The sequence below is a fragment of the Hylaeus anthracinus genome, unplaced genomic scaffold (genome assembly GCF_026225885.1).
Source record: "Hylaeus anthracinus isolate JK02 unplaced genomic scaffold, UHH_iyHylAnth1.0_haploid 4, whole genome shotgun sequence".
Classification (NCBI taxonomy): Eukaryota; Metazoa; Arthropoda; class Insecta; order Hymenoptera; family Colletidae; genus Hylaeus; species Hylaeus anthracinus.
Window position 1 is genome coordinate 14,041,976 of NW_026535289.1, and position 17,692 is coordinate 14,059,667.

Consider the following 17,692-nt stretch of genomic DNA (forward strand, 5'->3'; position numbering starts at 1 on the left):
AGCCTCGGACAACATTTTCGCTAAGGAAAAAGTTGTTTCAAATCACCTCCCGAACCACCCCTTTCAAGGAACTCCAACGTTTTCGGGACACCCTGTATTTCAACGATTATCGTCCATGACTTATTTACGGAAATTACAACGGCGAAACGTTCAATTTCGTTCGAGTTCGTTACTCGAGTTGCATGTCAAGTTTGATTTAATTTGGTTTAAGACCGTATCAAAGCATAGTGTTTATTCTTTCGATTGTGTTATCTTCGTGTATCGTAATTTCGCCTACCCAAGCGCACCATCAGCAAAATAAACAGTAGAACGTTTCTAGAGGACGAGACAGAGTTCCATACGTGAAACGTGGAAAATCGTGGCCACATCTAAATTAATTATATCAATTGAAACGTCATAAATATACAACAATATTTACAAATTTCATCATTTAGTTGCATTTATTTTTCATTTTACCGTATACTTCGTTCTCGATGACTGTTGCGAGTCGAAATCTATTTGTCGGATCTATTTGCTTCTTATCGCGTTGCATTTCTCTTTTCTTCTGTTTTTTTTTCTTTTTCGAAAAAGGAAAAACAAGAGCAGACGCGTTCAATATTAAAAGTACTTAATCGATATCGTTGTTTGACTACCGTTCCAAGTGATGGGGATTCTAATCCGCCAATGAACGTTAGCAAAAACAGCAGGGAGCCCGGCTGTTTTCGAAAACAATCGTTTCGTTATCCGCACACTCTTGCAACCGTTCGCGAAACGTGAAAATAACGACGGAGGGACGTGACCGAAAGATACAACATAGACTCTATACCGCGTAGAGACAGACTTGGAGAAATCGTGAGAAAAGCCTCTCTTCCGTTCCGTTCCGCGACCCCTTCTTTCTGTTTCGTTTTCTGCTTAACCCCTCGCACCGGAGGTGCCCCCACGACTTTGCGACGGCCCTGGACATAACTTTTTAACGTTTCCAACGTCGCGCCTGCCCTCTGGTGCCTAATTTTCAGCGATGAATGTTCACTATTTACAGGTTTTGTGAATAAATCGTGTATCGTGCGTATAAGGACGAATTCGTAGTCTTCGTCGCCCCCACTGAAGATCGCAGGTTGTGAACAAAAAAAAATGTCGTGGTATCGGAAAATCGTTTAGGAGAGGAAAACGGTCAGGTGCGTATTATTTGTGGCTGGTGACAGGATACGGATGGAGTTCATACGCGTTCCATTGCCTCGTAGAACCGCCGGGATCCGTGAATAGCGAGTTAAGTAGCACGAGACATGGCCCGTACAGAGATCGTAACGACCGGGGTTTCCTCTTACTCCGGATCACTTCGGCTGTCTCGAACGCTCTCGTATCTCTCATGTTCCAAATAACGCGATATCGTCGTCGCTCGGAACCTACGCGTGCCTCACCAGGATGACCATCGAGTGTAGGTTAAAAGTACGCTCAGCATCTTTTTTAGGAACGCTATATGTCCTTCGAGCGGATCCATAGACGAGCCTTTCATCTTCGTCTCTTTTCATCGTTCCCATAGTGGATTCGATCCCCGAGCAACGTTCAAAAAAGTCGTCGTCGACGCGAGAACGCGCTAGACAATTAAGCAAATCTTCTCGTCGAGTGTCTCGGATTAGGAGCTCCGACGGTCGGGTGGATCGGGATCGCTATAGATAATCTAACGAAACGGTCCGCGTTTATCTAGTTCGGAGATGGGCGACACATTCTTATCTAGATAAAAGGTTCTTACAACGATAATAGAAGATAAACAACTTTTCACGCGTTCCTCGATAAATGTTACAATGATAAGTTACACAATCGAGCAGTGTTTCGCGTCGAACCAATGAATGGCGACACATACGATCGTCCAATTGAACGAAACGCTGGCACGGTGTTTTTGTTTGTCATGTGCGATACTCGAAGGAGATTCTACCCGTCTCTGATCTAGTTCCTAAAGTTCCTTCGTCTTGTGCGTTTACTCGCGTTCGTTGTGTTCGTTGGTGGTTCGTGGTTCTCTGTTAGTCCCGACCGATGTGAACTGTTTCGATAAGGAAACGGCGTTCGCGGGTAATATCGTCGTGGGAGATCTGTCATGATCGGATTCGGTAGGTCATAGGGTTGTTCCGTAGGTGGTTGGCGTGTTGGTTCGTCCGGCATGTATAGAGTTAGGAAGGTTTGCGCGCGCGCGCGCGCGAGCGCGCTCTCGCTTACGGATAGCGAGCGATGGGTCGTACGTGCACGCTCTTTCGCCGTCGTGTGCATGTGTATGAAAGACGAAAGTTCGATGTGTAAGTCGTAGGAATAGGTGTAGGTTGGTAGGTTGCTACGAAGGTTGAGAAGAGAGGTACGCGGAGGGCTGACTGACTGGCTGGCGCTCGGACGCGGTGGCTGGCGAGTGCAGGTGACTGACTGAGAGACGCTAACCATTCAAGATACTTCACAGGACTCCTTCTCGTCCGAACGATATCTGTTCCACGCATCCGTGGGCTGACTGTTCGCCTATCCAATTCTCTTTTACGACTGTGCGCGACCGTGATTTTTCCCACGGACCGAGAATCGCGTCGTCGACCCGACTCCGAAATCACCACGAACTTTGTTGGTTATGGGAACAAGGAAATAGGAGTACGGAATTCGCAGCGCCATTTTGAAAAATTCGGCCCCGCTAAAAATTCCCTCCCTCTCCCCCGCCCTCGCGTTCATGTCGTGGATGTAATGAAACGCGTCGTCGCCACGAGCCGCTTATCCCAGTGTTCTTATTAATTGTTTAGATCAACTTGTACAGTGGTGGCCCCATGGAAGGCACGTTGGAAGAACCCCCTGTTAAGGACTCATCTGAGGCCAGTCCTGATAAGGTTCTTAAAGGTATGCTCTGCCCTTCCTTGGCAACTATTAAACCAACTCTTCCCAATCAACCTCTCCATTCTCCACTGTGTGTTCTCCCAAGTTCTTGCCTAAAGATCATACTTGTTTTGGCATTTGTTTTTATTTTTGGTTGACAATCACTCTACTGTTTCAATGTACTCTTCTTTTCATCCGACTAGACAATTTAGACGACATTAAACCAGAACACATCTTCTGTGACCGTATTTTGTATCATGTTTTTCAATTATGCATTTGTAACGAGTTAATTTGTTAACGACAAATGTTTTCTATCGCTTTGCGATAATAAAATTAACATTTCATGATCGACCTCTCAACCATTTCATGTTTATATTAGGTTGTCCCAAAAGTTTCTTCCGTGATTCCGTTTCTTGCACTCAATTATTTTATGTGGTCGTGTTTATATAAATAGACAATCTAATTTCATAGATATTCATGTTGTAAACAGTAATGGAGCAAAATGAATCGTGCATAATTCAGTAATGTAACATAAAACATAAACTATTGTGCATGTATTACTTATTAATGAAGCGAAAGAAACTTTTGGGACAACCTAATACTTTGCTCCTTTAAACTTTTCACATGGAATTGATAATAGACCCCTTCATGACATGCAATACACTAGTCCTGCATTTTTAATGTTCTCAAATAATCCTGCTTGCATAAAAACGATTTTCGTATTTTGCAGATGTTGTGATACCGAACGGTGTCAATGGAAATTATAATGACAAAGAAGAATTTGCGGATGCGGATAACGCATCCAATCTTGTGTCGGATGAAATTAACAGTGCGGCAGAAGGGGAGAGGGAGGAAAATGGCGAGGAAGATGACGAGGACGAACATAGAATGGAAGTTGAAATCGAAGGAGAAGATGTAGAATCGGAAGACAGTGAGCAGGATAGAATAGAGTCAAGTGGGAATAAAGAGGGTGATATGTCTGACTCCGAAACTGACTCTAAAACGTCTGATTCACCCGAGGGTATCAGTGAGATGAACAATTCTAGTGAAGTGTCTAAAACTGATGATAAGTGTAAAAACACGAGTTGTGAGGCTATGGAAGTCGACGAACAGAGTAACAACTCCGACGTGGAATGTCTCGATGAGCACATAACAGAAATACAATTCGATAACGACGATGTGTTCCCCTTGAAAAATTCTACGCTAAAGGATGACCATAATTTATCAGGCAGTAGTGATATACAGATACAACTTACCGACAGTAGCGATATTACCGATAATATTTTGGATTCGTCAGACGTGAAAATTTGTGAGGAGAACGGAAGCTGCGAGAGTCCGGATATCGAAGAGATAACGGACAGCGCAAAGAATGGTCACAATTCTTCATCGGAACGCACCAATAAAGATCCCACGAAGCAAAAGAAGCCAAGGAAACAAGTAGACCTTAGTAGTATTACGCCGAGAAGAAGTACTCGTAATATAAAGAGGACGAGTTATATAGAAAAAGAAGTAGAGGAAGAAGTAGAAGACGATGGTTCTGACATAGAAGAAATTAAGCCTGAAGATCCTTTGGCTGGTATCGATAGTAAAGATAAAGAGAATTCCAAACTCAAATCACCGATAAAAAATAGTAAAACTACTATCGTAGTTAACGATACTAAACGCTTAGTAGAAATTGCGGCAGGTAGTAAGTCTGTGAAAGGAGGGAAAAAAGAGCCCACCCTGGTTATTATAGATACAAATTCTATTCTTTCTGGGCGTGGTGGTGTTCCTGTGAGTAACAACAAACCTCATCATAGTGTTTCTGGTTCTAGCTCTTTTTCAGTAGTTCCCATGGGTATGACAACGCAAACGATGTATCCTAATATGAGAACGACGATTACCCCTGTACCCATGACATCAAAAACAGCACAGTTAAGTCCTAAAACCAGCAGTATGACTACGGTGACACCTCCTGCACCTCCTATATTACCTACTCTAACCGACGATATGTTCGTCGTGGAGGCACCATCTTTTATAGTACCGTACGTGTACGAAAAACCGCCTCTGAAACCATTAAAAGACTTTGTCTCAAAATTGGAGCAATGTTTAAAGGAGAAAGAGAAGGAAGAGCAGGAAGAAAGAAGCAAGCAGAATCTAGAAGAGAACAAAGGAGAAGAATGTAACGATGACTCGTCAGATTCGAGTCAAAAAAATAAAGATAAAAACGAAGAGAGCGAAGGCGAAGGAAGTTCTAAGGTAAAAAAGGACGGAGAAGATAAAGGAGGCGACAGTTCGGTAGATTTAATCGAGCCTGGACTTAGTAACGTAAGTGACAAACCCGACGTCAGGCAGGACGATAGGAATAAAGTAATGACTTACTTCGATTTACCGCTGGGAAAATTTTTCATGCAAATTGGAGTGAACCTTGTTCAAGAATACGTGCAAACTGATCTTTTACGGACTCAAAAACGTAAACAAGGCAAGGGCAGCACGTCCGCTGAAACTCAATTAGCTATAAATTCACTCATCAAGAACTTAGAATTTAGTAAAGAAAATAATGAACCATTCCACTTAGAACTGAAGAAATGTGAATTCTGTAATTTTAAAACAGAATCGACCTTAGTCATGCAGCATCATTTAGAAACTCCACATATGCGCAACTATGTCTATAAATGTAACTTCTGTCCGATCGAAGTGCGTAGTCCTCACGATATCTTATTTCATATGGAAGCAGAACACAATACTCGCGGGAGGTTGGAGCGCGGTCCAGCTTTTCATCAATGTCCGAATTGTCCGTTCGAAGATAACCAAAAAGGGAAACTTACTCGGCATATACTTGCTTGCACCAAGAAATTCAGACCGGAAAAGAATTTGGAGCCAGCCGCTGATTGGGAACCCCCGGCGAAGATTCCGAGACTAAATCGAGCAAGACCCGGACCAACTAATCCCAACGCCCTTGCCATGGCAATGAGTGGTAAAGGACCACAACCGCTTTTACCAAAATTACTTCCTGCTCCTATCACCGGTCGTGGAAGAGGACGGCCACCTATGCAACCAAGGTACTCGGAATTGAAAACGTTGCGACCGGGTGGTACGACAATGCGGCAAGGTAAACGTTTACTGTTTTGAACTGAATGAATTAAAATTTCAGATTAAAACTTTTTTTTTTGTTTTTTTTTTTTGTAAATATACGATTATAATTAATTGCATATGTTTTAGATAATGTTGCAGGAATGATGTATCGTCCAACATCTTCTGGTTTATTGGTCCCTACTTCGTACCAGTTCGGTAGTAACCAAATATTTCAGGTAATAGTTATTTCCATTTTACGTAATTCCTTCAATAAATTATCGAGAATAAGATTCGAATAAGATAATATTCTTATAGCAGAATAATTCATTTTATATCGTATAAGGTGTTCTACTCTAAACAGTTCACCGAATTATCTATTTTAGACAAATTTTCCTTTCGAAGATACTCCTTTCAGTTTTTATGATCACCGATCGTTTTACGTTTCGAAGTTAATTAGGTGGGTTGTTTCGAGCGAGACATTTTATATGTTAACTCAGTGTTGGCTAAACTTAACGATACATTAAAAGGGCAATGATAATCTTGTAAAGTCATGCCCCTGAAGTAATATATTTTACTTGTAATGTATAGCACACACATGATATGCATAGTACACACCTATACTTTCATATTTTCTTGAAGTTACATGTTGCAATTATTCTTGGTATAATGTACAATATGTAAGAAATGTTAATGAAAGGAATATTACTTTGAATGTAATAAATATTCACACAGTCACCACAGGAAATTTTAGACAACAAAATTACTAACTCAGTTATTACATTATTACAACAAATATCGTGAAAGTTTACAGTCTTCTGTTGTAGAAAACGTTATGTTCTACTTTCTTTGGTAAAAAGAGAGTACAGTAAAATCCTGATTTAACGAACTGATCGGACTTAGGGAATGTTTTCTTGTTTCTTAAGAATAACTAAAAATGATATTTATTTTATTCAGAAGTGGAATCGTACAGTTTATCATATTTCATGTTTATTTTAGTATTATTGGCGAGATATTAACGCTACCTACTGAAGAGGTGCTAAAATTGAGGTGACACAGTCGCGCAGACAGTCTTAAAGAAATTATCCAATTTTACTGCGAAGAATCGAACGGCATATAACATAAAGATTCAAATTAAATCCGATCGAGGTTTTACTGTATATTCATTTCATTTACCTACACCTTAGGTACTCCTTTTTTTTTTTATTTATCCATCGACTAGACTATACAGTAATTTCGTTCTGTACATACATAACAGCATGTCCTTTTTTTTTAATACGAATTCGTGTACGAATTTAAAATACAGGTTCACAAATTCAAGTAAACATAAAATTTAGGAATTAGTAAAAAATATATGGGTGGTGACAGGTGGTGGGTGGCTCTGGGACTGTCATGTCGGCTGTCTCGGGAGTGAGTAGCAGTAGCGGCGGCAGTTCCGGTCAACCCACACCCATTGCACTTGTACCCAACGTAATCGACTCTCTCTCTAGGTTGTCCTCGTCACAGGTAAATAAATATTGGAAACTACCAGGAAGATTAAATTGATTTTGTGATCGCATGGATGATGTGTTCCGCGGGTGTAAAAGGCTTTCATAACCGGTTTCTTAAGATTTTTCCATAATTAAAGCTACGTATAATCGCTTATAGGACTTAACAACGTTTTCAAAGTCATAGCTACATATCATTAGTGTGCGATGCAACTAGTTTCTGCAATTATTGATTTCAGCAATGTTTTTTGTCCCTGTAGTATGTTGCATTATGGAAACCTGTCCAATGTCATATCGATATAATCTTAGCGTTTATATATTTTGAAAAAAAAGAAAAATTAAATTGCACTTTCTAATAAAAGTGAAAAGATTTGCAAACGTTTGAAATTATTTTGCTATTAAAAAAGTAACTACTCGTTCATATATTTAACCCATTGTGGGTGAATAGTAACAATTTTATTTTAATTAAATGAACCGTTACATATATATATATATATATATTAAGGAAATCAATTTTTGTTAATTTATGGTGATTTTCCCGACTCGTGATCCACGAAGGGTTAAATTATGACAATCAAATGTAAGAAAATTTAAAAACAAGAAAACAAAATGTATAATTGTTGCAAAATTTTATAACAAACCGTACACAGATCACTCTAGACAAAATAATTGGAAATTTCCATTTACACTGTATACAATTTTTAGGTGGACACGTTACTTGATATAATACCAAATATTCTTTTATAAAATAATATTGGATTATTTTGTACACAATTGTCTTTAAAATAATTGATTTGCTTTATATTTTTCAGAATACAACAACCAGTCCAAAAAATCCCACAGCGAAGCTGTTGAGTCAACCAAGTATATCTATAACTCCGCTACCGCGTACGACGTCACAAACCTCTGTTCCTGGTTCTGGAACTTCATCAAAAGCAGGGGGGAAAACTACATTTGTTATATGCGAGATCTGCGACGGTTATATTAAGGTAAGAGTTATAACAACAATAACAACAATACTAAATCGCGTAAAGCTAAACATTTAAATCGACATGAACAGATAATAAACGTGCCTTATTTATTGTGCGAAGTTGAATATTCTTTTCAGGATCTAGAACAACTACGTAATCACATGCAGTGGATCCACAAAGTAAAAATACATCCAAAGATGATCTACAATAGACCTCCATTGAACTGCCAAAAATGTCAGTTTCGGTTTTTCACAGATCAGGTACGACTCTATTGTTGTATTCATAATTCTTGCTTTAACGTAATTTTTTGTTTGTTTCTTCATCGTGCGTTTTCCTTTTAGAATAGCCGCGTATAAAAACGGGACTATAATAGTATTGCGTGTATATTCTTACAGGGTCTCGAAAGACACTTACTTGGGTCCCATGGACTGGTCACATCTAGTATGCAAGAAGCAGCAAATAAAGGAAAGGATGCAGGTCGCTGTCCCGCTTGTGGCAGGGTAAGTTTATCTTTGCGTTATCTAACATACAAAATTGTACATGTTCGTACCTGAAGGTTATGACGTTTGAACAGCATGTTATTTGAGAGTTGCGGATCTTAATTTTTAGGTGTATCAATGGAAATTACTAAATCATGTCGCGCGAGATCACGGAATGACACTAAAACCTGCGCATCTATCTTATAAGTGTACAGTTTGCACTGCCACGTTTGGAATGTATAAGCAGTTTGAGAATCACGTTTACTCGGCACACAGTGTCGTAGCCAAACGAGTAATGGATAAGAAGAACACACCTTCATCTCCATCGTCCAGATCCAATGACTCCCTTCTGAAACCGTTGAAGATCAATGATGAAATTACGATTATTCCACAACCAGCAAAACCTACAACCAGGTCGGGTGCATCTCAAGGCAGAGGAAAATAGCAATGATCAGCAGAGTGATACATGTGTCTTGTCTTACTGAATTTTACGTAAATTTGTGGTACTCCATACTGGTCATTGTAGTACACAGTGACTTGACGTGCCGTGTACATGTGTATGCATATTATGCTTAAGACGCAATTACAAACACATAAACTTACAACTCTTGGCAAAAAAAAACTAGTTGATTGCGTAATAATATTCCATCAATGATTATACCAATATATTTATTTAAGAATTTTTATTGTTGTTATCGGACATACATAAAATAGACTGTAAAAATATTAAAGGGTGGCCTTCAGTCTAATTCCTTGGTTAATCCTAGAGCTGCATACTCCTGACCTACACGCCTATGAAAACCTATAAATATTAAGTGTATTTACATTTTATGCAACACTCGCAGGTCATATTGCGAAATCACTCTTACATAGCAAATTCACTATAATATAAATTCTTTTTCTAAGACAAATATATTTGAATTAATTCTATTTTGTTAATAACGCTAATACGATTGCGTAGGGCAACGAACGATGTATTGCCCTTACTCTACATATTCGATACGTTTACGCATCACGTTACAAAACAATTTCTGAACGATATACGAAGTAACAAATTGTACTAATTAACCAGAGTGCCCTAGACTGTCCCGAGATATCTTTTGGTATTGTAACATGTATCGATAGTTTCGTCTCAAAGTTTTTCTATCATGTGTACACTTCTCTCTTTTTTTCCTTTCTTTTTTTTTTTTAATTTCGCCATCGTATTTTTAAGCGACGAATGTGGGAACGTATAATTCGCTGCTTAATTTGTAAACGTTTCGTAAAGTTGCGTGTATGAAATAAGTTGTAACGTCAGAGACCTTTAAAGTTGTAAATTGTATCTATTGCTATAAGTTGAAATCTTCGATCACAAGTATTGTAATAAAACGTTCAGTTTTATTTTTGCGCTTTTATAAGAACAAAAATGTACATTAACATAGAGTATAATATAAAGGATTATATCAATAAAATAGGATGGCACACATAATGTGTATACATTTTTTCTGTTAAAAAAAAAAAGAGAAAAAAAAAGAAACGGTAAAATCTGTCATGGAGCATTGAACTTATTAGCACACATCGCGACGTATATTCATATTTCTGTATGTATATATATAATATACAGAAAAAAATATTATATATATAAATACGCAAAATTATTCTAGTATAGCGATAGCGTGATATAAGAAGAGATATTTAATTATCTTCTTGTATGCACTCTGGATTGATAATAGGCTTATATTGATATGTAGATAGTTGAAAAAAGTAACAAGTTTAATTTAATAATTTCGATTCTTTCTTGATAAGTTTTGTACGTTATTGTAGAACATAATTTTAGACGAAAAAATGCATTAAACGAAGGAAATCACATGGTGCGTTTTTGCACTATACGGCTGTATTATTTCATTCTACCCACTTGCCGCCGTCATGGCAAGTCATGTTGGTAAAACAGAGAAACATTCATAAACGTAATTACAGAAATATATAGTTTACTGTAATAATTTGTACAATATTATATGATTATTAAAATAAAGTGTACCAACATTGTATTATGGTTTTATTTCATTTAAGGAACCATTCTAGTTGTCTGAAATAGTACTGAACATTTGTAACAAGTATCTTTTTATTTTAATAAAATTTTATCTGTTAATAAAACCACTCGAAAGTTTATGTTTATGGTAAACAGATACGTTCAAAAGTAATAGTTTGGAAAATGTTCGCCTGATAAATCTTCGAACCTATCACTATCTCTCCAAATTTTTGAAATAGTTCAAAGTAAACGACCGTTATTAAATTAATTACCTATAATTTATTAAATTTTCCATTTAAACTCTTTTCTTTGTTTCGCATCTCTCTCTTCGAATAAACGAGACAGCCAAATAAGACGCATTAGTTATATCCTATTCAAATAACAATACATTTCAATTTTTGGTCCGAGTAGTGAAAGAACAAATTCGTTTCCAATGCGTGATTTTCAACAATTTTACCAAACTACTTAGCACGTTTATATTCGGAAATCAAACAATTTAATTTCCCTCGAGCAAATTAATTATACAAAATACGAAACAATAAATATATGTACGAAAATAAATTTTATTTCCGGTTCGAACTTAATGCGCACTTTAACGAAACAATCGCCGTTGCATTTCCGAACATTTGTTCCGAATTTATTCCATTATTTCTCAACGGAAATTTGTGCGCGTATGTTTTTTTTTTAAAGAAAGTTATACACGTTGCGTTTATATAATTTACTATTGTTAAATTGTAATTCTTTGTCCTGTACACATTGCGTTTGTGTGAGAAAGCACATTGCGCTTCTGAACGTATCAGAATTTGGCGGGCGAACCGGTAATCGCATCCAATTACATCCACGAGACGCCGAACGAAAAATCCTCATTGTGTGTTTTCGCTTCGAAGCTGTTATTAGAGTGAATGTTAATAGAATAATGGATGTCGATTTGCCGTATTCTGTCGAATACGCGAAGAGTTCACGGTCTTTGTGTCAAAATTGCAGGAAATCAATCGAGAAGGATGTGCTGAGGTTGGCCGTTGTTGTACAGGTATGTATCATACGACGTGCAAAAATCTGAATGTTTTACGAAGTTGTAATACGTCATTATTGACACCGATGAAGGACTTTTAACACGAAACAATCTTTCTTCGACCAATATTTAATACCTTCGATGCTATGCGACATATTAGTAATTGACTATATGTATTTTATGAATTTTAACCCTTTGCATTCGAGAGGTGACTCTCAGTCACCATTAGGTTTCATGCAGCAAATCTACAATACCCAAAGTTTTCAGGTTCAATTTCTTTGGAGCTGGACGTATAAATAAAATGATTGTTGGTGAGGTAAAGGTGACCTCGTTCTAAAATCACGATAGCTTAGAACTCAAAGCAATAGAATGTTAAGAAACATCTCGAGTTGCTAGAAAAAAAAGACTCGAGTGCAAAGAGTTAATAGCAAAGTTAATTTGTAGTTTACTTATGAAGATTTGTTCTTGTATATCGTTGTTTTACCATCTTTAACTGCAATGTAAATGCACTTTTGTATCTTTCTAAATAGAAAAATTGAACTTTCAGAGTCCTGTCCACGATGGAAAGATGCCCAAGTGGTATCACGTCTCTTGTTTTTTCTTGAAACAGAGGCCAAAGACTACCGCGGACATTGCAAATTTTGATAACATACGTTGGGACGACCAGAAGGATATTGAGAAAAAAATAGGTTTGTTTGTTGCAACGTTATATATATTATTTAATACTGTACACAATTTTCATAAAGAAGATGTTCTTTTACAGAGGAAGCAAGCAAGCTTCCAGTACCTGCGAGCGGAAGAGGGAAGAAACGTGCCAGTGGCAGCGTAAAGAATAACCTTCTGAAAGATTTCACGGTTCAATACGCAAAATCTAACAAATCGGTCTGCATAGCGTGCGAAGAGAAAATAGTGAAAGAGGAGATTAGAGTATCGAAGAAAGATTTCGAAAGCGAGAAAGGAAAAAGATTTGGTGGTATCGACAGATGGTATCATCTCGAATGCTTCGTCAAAGTAAGGGATGAAATACAATTTTACGAAAGTGGCGATTTACTGCCTGGTATAGAAGGTCTTTCCAAAGATGATCAGAAGAAAGTTAAAAATTCGTTGCCGAAAATTAAATCCGACGGTCCTCCGGCGGTTAAAAAAATTAAAGACGAGCCAGAGGATGCGGAGGAAGAGACAGAAATGAAAAAGCAAAATGACGAACTATTTAAAACTAGGGACATCCTGTCTCCCATAAAAAAGAACGATCTTATTGCTATATTAGAGAAAAACGAGCAGCAAATACCGGAAGGAGTATCGGCTATACTGGATCGCTTATCCGATGTAATTTGCTTCGGAGCTTTAAAGCCATGTCCAAAATGCAGCGGGCAGCTCGTGTATACTTCAGGGGTTGGATATAAATGTACCGGGGACTTGACAGAATGGACTAAATGCGAATACACGACTCAAGACCCTAAAAGAAAAAAGGTTTCGATACCGTCGGATTTGAAAGAGTCATACCCAGATATCAAACTCCTAAAGACCAAAGTCAAAAGGAGGATCATCAAGGTCACCGCGCCATCGACGTCTAGCCTAGTTAAAAAAGAAGACGAAGTCGACTCTGGACCTAAAATCGAAGGAAAATCAAAGCCCTTGAAGCATATGGAATTCGCTATTATAGGCCGTACAAAGAAAGATAAAGAGACTTTGAAAAGAAACATATTGCTTCTGGGAGGAGACGTAAATGCGAGAATTCACGAAAACTTGGCAGCGGTTATATCCACTCAAAATGAAATAGACAAGATGAGCAAGAAAATGGAACAAGCTAAAGATCTTAATATTCAAGTAATTACCGAAGATTTCATCGACGAAGCGAAAGATTATACGACGTCCGCTGTTCCGCTCATTGCGAAAAAGACGATTTCAAGTTGGGGCGGCGATTTATCCGACAGAATTAAGTCCGTGGCAGAGAAATCCGTCTCGAAAAGTAAAGGTAAAAGTATATTCGAGAAGTCGGGGTCCGGTAAAATGAAATTGAAATTAAAGGGCGGCGGAACGGTCGATCCAGACAGCGGCGTGGAAGATATTGCGCACGTATACCAAAGCGGTAACACCAAATACACCGTTACATTGGCACTCGCCGACATACAAACTAAAAAGAACAGTTTCTACAAGTTGCAGATTTTGAAGCACGACAAACAGAACACGTTCTGGTTGTTCAGAAGCTGGGGTAGAATAGGAACAACAATTGGTGGTACAAAACTGGATAAGTTAGCGTTAGAAGACTGTATAGAACAGTTTGAGCATCTTTACGAAGAAAAGTCTGGGAATAGATGGAGTCAGAGAGAACATTTTGTTAAAGTGCCTCATAAAATGTATCCGATGGACGTCGATGTCGAAGACGAAGTCTCGACTCAATTGAACTCTGACATTAAAAGCAATTTGGAGCAGCCGGTGCAAGATTTGATGAAATTGATATTCGACGAAGGAAACATGAAGAAGGTAATGGCAGAGTTCGAAATCGACACGGATAAAATGCCCCTTGGGAAATTATCGAAGAAACAAATACAGAAAGCGTACGCGGTGTTGACGGATCTCCAGACGTTATTGAAGAACGAAAAGGTCGAGCGAATGATGTTGGTTGACGCATCTAATAAATTTTACAGCTTGATACCTCACAGCTTCGGTGTAGCTGATCCAAAGATCTTGGATACGGTCGAAGAGATTCACGCCAAGTGCGAAATGTTGGATGCGTTACTCGAGATGGAGATCGCATACTCTCTTTTACATTCCAAAACTGACCAATCGAAGAACCCGCTTGACGCTCATTATGAACAACTTAAGACGGATATCAAAGTATTGAGCAAAGATAGCAAAGAATACACGGTCATTCAACAATACGTGAAGAATACTCACGCGCAAACTCATACGCAATACGAACTCGAAATCGAAGATGTATTTGTTGTTAATAGACAAGGGGAAGATACTAGATACAAGCCATTCAAGAAATTGAATAATAAGAAGTTACTGTGGCACGGTTCTAGAACCACCAATTTCGCTGGTATAATTTCTCAGGGATTAAGAATAGCTCCACCGGAAGCACCTGTTACGGGTTACATGTTCGGTAAAGGTATATACTTCGCGGATATGGTCTCGAAATCCGCCAACTATTGTTGTACAAACAGCGAAAGTCCTACCGGATTATTGTTACTTTGCGAAGTAGCGTTGGGTAACATGTACGAGAGGTACCAAGCAGATTACATCGAGAAATTGCCGAGCGGCAAACATTCGACGCTTGGTCGCGGACAAACGGAACCCGATCCTGAGTGCGTTTATAAAATGGAAGATAACGTTGAAGTTCCTTATGGTCCACCTGTACGTGCCAAACTACCAAAGAAGTCGACTTTATTGTATAATGAATATATCGTGTACGACGTTGCTCAGGTAAAGGCGCGGTACTTGTTGAAAATGAAATTCAGGTACAAAACGTAATGTTTTTTAAGCAACCGAGCTTGTTAACGATGTTACAACATTGATTTCGTGCGTTATGCCCAATAAAACGCGTCTTCGTATATTAAATATTTAAAATATATTTACGATACTACCTCCTATATGAATCTGATAAGAATATTGATAGTTTCCATAAATACAGTATATGTATTAAGTTTTTTTTTTTATATGCGTTCAAAAAATAAATTTATTCATACTATCGAGATGTTTTTACTCGTCGTTCCTAAATTTAGAGGAAATCGATTGGAAGAAAATAATTTGCACTGTTTATTTGGTCGATATATATTTATTTTTTTCATTCCACAAAATTAGTACTCGAAATGGAAATCGAAATAAGATTGGTCGAATGTATTAATACGAACATAACCGTCCTCACCACCCGTCGATATGCTACGTCCATTGGGATGGAAAGCAAGAGAGTTAATCGGGCCAAAATGCCCTTTCAAACGCGCGAATTCTTCTTCGAATACTAAATGGAAAAATCGAGAATCGAACTTTCCTTGGCGAGTGGACGTTGTCGTTACGTCCATAGCGTCTTGACCACCTCCAAGAACCACCTAGAAAAATGTAATTTTTCGTAAAATCTGATAAACTATATTTTTTTACTGTTAGATGGGAAACATACGTGATCAAAGATTGGAGAAATTGTGGCAGAATTCACAGGTCTTTCTGTTTTATATGTTTTTAGTAAGACCAATGATTCGCTGTCAAATAATCTTGCAGTATTATCTTTCGAAGCAGTTACAAACATGGTTCCATCTTTATTAAATTGCATGTCGTTTATTTGAGATTTGTGTCCTTTGACACTCGACATTTTTTTCCTCGTCTATAAATAAATAAAATTGAGCGATGATTCAAAGTACCGTTGACAATAATATCGTAAGAAAATGTATTACGTACTCGTACGTCCCAAAGTGCAATTTCACCATCTTCGTGTCCAGTAATAATTGTCTCATCTAAAGCACCCCACAATATAGCAGAGATTCTGGGACCATTGACTGCAATTCTAGAGATCACATCATCTTGCGATAATACGGCATCAACATTTCTGATGTCTATGATAAACATTTCACATTGGTGACCCAATGCTTTGTCTGTAGAGTAAACAGCAAGATTCGCTGAATAACTGAAGCTACATGTTCTTACAGAACTATTCGTGTGGAGGACACCTATTTCTTTTCCTAGATACAAGTTAAGATGTAAATATATAAAGATTACTTTGTTAGTGAAAATTTGATATTCGTTTAAATAGGAAGTATACTAAAAGTAAAGTACAAACCAGTTTGGCAATCCCAGACTCTTAACGAATTATCACCACTGCCAGACAGAAATCTTGTTGTGTCCCAATTAACATCGATACACCACACAGAACCGTTGTGACCATTGAAAGTTCCAAGGCGTTCTCCATTTAAAGAGTACCAAACATTCGGTTTCTTATCTTTACTCGACGAGAATAATAAATCTCCCTCTCTATTATACTTGATTTTTGTTATGGCACGTTCGTGCCCATGTAACATCAGGGGTTTCTGTAGCGGAATAATAAATTTATTACTATGCAGTTGTATCACACATTTTAATAATAAATTTAGAAATCGTAAAAAAGAAAAAGAAAATGAACTTAAATGTAACGAACGATGACATTTTTAAGACAGAAATAATGTCATGAAGGTTATGCTGTCACATGTCTTTATATTTCACTCAAAATTTAGATTAGAGCACAAGATACAAATATGATGATACCATTGATTAACTAACCATTATGTGTTGAAATGTGTAAGTAAATATAACGATTAAGATGTCAACTAAAGAACATTCGATTGTTGAAGCAATCAAAATACTTGCAGCAAGGACACGAATGCTTCAATATAGTAGAAAGGAAAAACCAGGGAGACCAATCTTTTGTGGATATATCAAATTTGAATTGAAGTTACAGATGCTAGGGTCTTTACTTGAAGTTAGAGATACTTGAAGTGCTTTTGTCGTGCCCTAACTAAAATGTGTAAATGTGTAAAATAGCGCATCAAGTACTTTAAAAACGGTGATGTAGAGAAAGGGCTAAAAATATTGCAAAATAAGTTCTACTACTATTTAGTTTAGTGGTATTTAGTGTACTTCAGTGGTTTAATATCAGTGGCGCCATCGGTGGGAAAACGCCCAAGCTTGTAGTGAGCGATAGTTCTCACTGTTGCTCCTAGATGGCGCCACTAACTAAAAAGTCTGTAATTATTACTGCATTAATAAATAATGCTTAGAAGTAATAAATTAGACAAATTAACTAATATAATGTAGTATTGTAAGGCAAAGAATCGTATTAATTATGCATTTACGAAAACAATAATAAACAATAATTGATTAAAGGTATCAGTGGCGCCATC

At 37.7% G+C, this 17,692-nt stretch overlaps 3 protein-coding genes across 7 annotated transcripts; 2 read left to right on the forward strand and 1 right to left on the reverse strand.

Moving 5' to 3' along the window:
• Positions 1-49: 49 nt before the first annotated feature.
• LOC128895001 (uncharacterized) lies at positions 50-10,832 on the forward strand. 5 transcript variants are annotated; one of them, XM_054157169.1, is made up of 9 exons: positions 50-1,154; positions 2,748-2,841; positions 3,548-5,908; positions 6,019-6,107; positions 7,237-7,374; positions 8,168-8,344; positions 8,464-8,586; positions 8,722-8,826; positions 8,936-10,832. In XM_054157169.1, exons 2-9 carry the CDS (start codon positions 2,772-2,774, stop codon positions 9,248-9,250), a joined length of 3,378 nt encoding a protein of 1,125 aa, XP_054013144.1. In that variant the 5' UTR covers positions 50-1,154; positions 2,748-2,771; the 3' UTR covers positions 9,251-10,832. The 5 variants fall into 5 exon arrangements, with proteins under 5 accessions (XP_054013144.1, XP_054013143.1, XP_054013147.1 ...); XM_054157168.1 differs by lacking the exon at positions 50-1,154 and adding an exon at positions 1,215-1,425; XM_054157171.1 differs by lacking the exon at positions 50-1,154 and adding an exon at positions 1,475-2,084.
• A 608-nt stretch (positions 10,833-11,440) lies between these two features.
• LOC128894455 (poly [ADP-ribose] polymerase) lies at positions 11,441-15,516 on the forward strand. Its single transcript, XM_054156176.1, has 3 exons — positions 11,441-11,843; positions 12,373-12,514; positions 12,589-15,516. Exons 1-3 carry the CDS (start codon positions 11,730-11,732, stop codon positions 15,297-15,299), a joined length of 2,967 nt encoding a protein of 988 aa, XP_054012151.1. The 5' UTR covers positions 11,441-11,729; the 3' UTR covers positions 15,300-15,516.
• A 67-nt stretch (positions 15,517-15,583) lies between these two features.
• On the reverse strand, positions 15,584-17,234 carry LOC128894456 (eukaryotic translation initiation factor 3 subunit I). Its single transcript, XM_054156177.1, has 5 exons — positions 17,073-17,234; positions 16,597-16,843; positions 16,218-16,498; positions 15,943-16,143; positions 15,584-15,874 (listed from the first exon to the last, which is right to left on the reverse strand). The coding sequence occupies exons 1-5, from the start codon at positions 17,073-17,075 to the stop codon at positions 15,626-15,628; spliced, it is 981 nt and encodes a 326-aa protein (XP_054012152.1). The 5' UTR covers positions 17,076-17,234; the 3' UTR covers positions 15,584-15,625.
• Between the last annotated feature and the right edge of the window lie 458 nt (positions 17,235-17,692).

Bases quoted from the DNA above. Each gene is read 5' to 3' on its own strand.
- LOC128895001 (XM_054157168.1), top strand. From the start codon at position 1,402: ATGACCATCGAGTGTAGGTTAAAA. The intron at 8,345-8,463 runs GTAAGAGTTATA...TATTCTTTTCAG, and splicing joins TCTGCGACGGTTATATTAAG to GATCTAGAACAACTACGTAA. The intron at 8,587-8,721 runs GTACGACTCTAT...ATATTCTTACAG, and splicing joins TTCGGTTTTTCACAGATCAG to GGTCTCGAAAGACACTTACT.
- LOC128894455 (XM_054156176.1), top strand. From the start codon at position 11,730: ATGGATGTCGATTTGCCGTATTCTGTCGAATACGCGAAGAGTTCACGG. The intron at 11,844-12,372 runs GTATGTATCATA...TTGAACTTTCAG, and splicing joins GGTTGGCCGTTGTTGTACAG to AGTCCTGTCCACGATGGAAA. The intron at 12,515-12,588 runs GTTTGTTTGTTG...GTTCTTTTACAG, and splicing joins GGATATTGAGAAAAAAATAG to AGGAAGCAAGCAAGCTTCCA.
- LOC128894456 (XM_054156177.1), bottom strand. The intron at 16,144-16,217 runs GTACGTAATACA...ATTTATTTATAG, and splicing joins TTGCACTTTGGGACGTACGA to ACGAGGAAAAAAATGTCGAG. The intron at 15,875-15,942 runs GTATGTTTCCCA...ACATTTTTCTAG, and splicing joins TTTCTCCAATCTTTGATCAC to GTGGTTCTTGGAGGTGGTCA.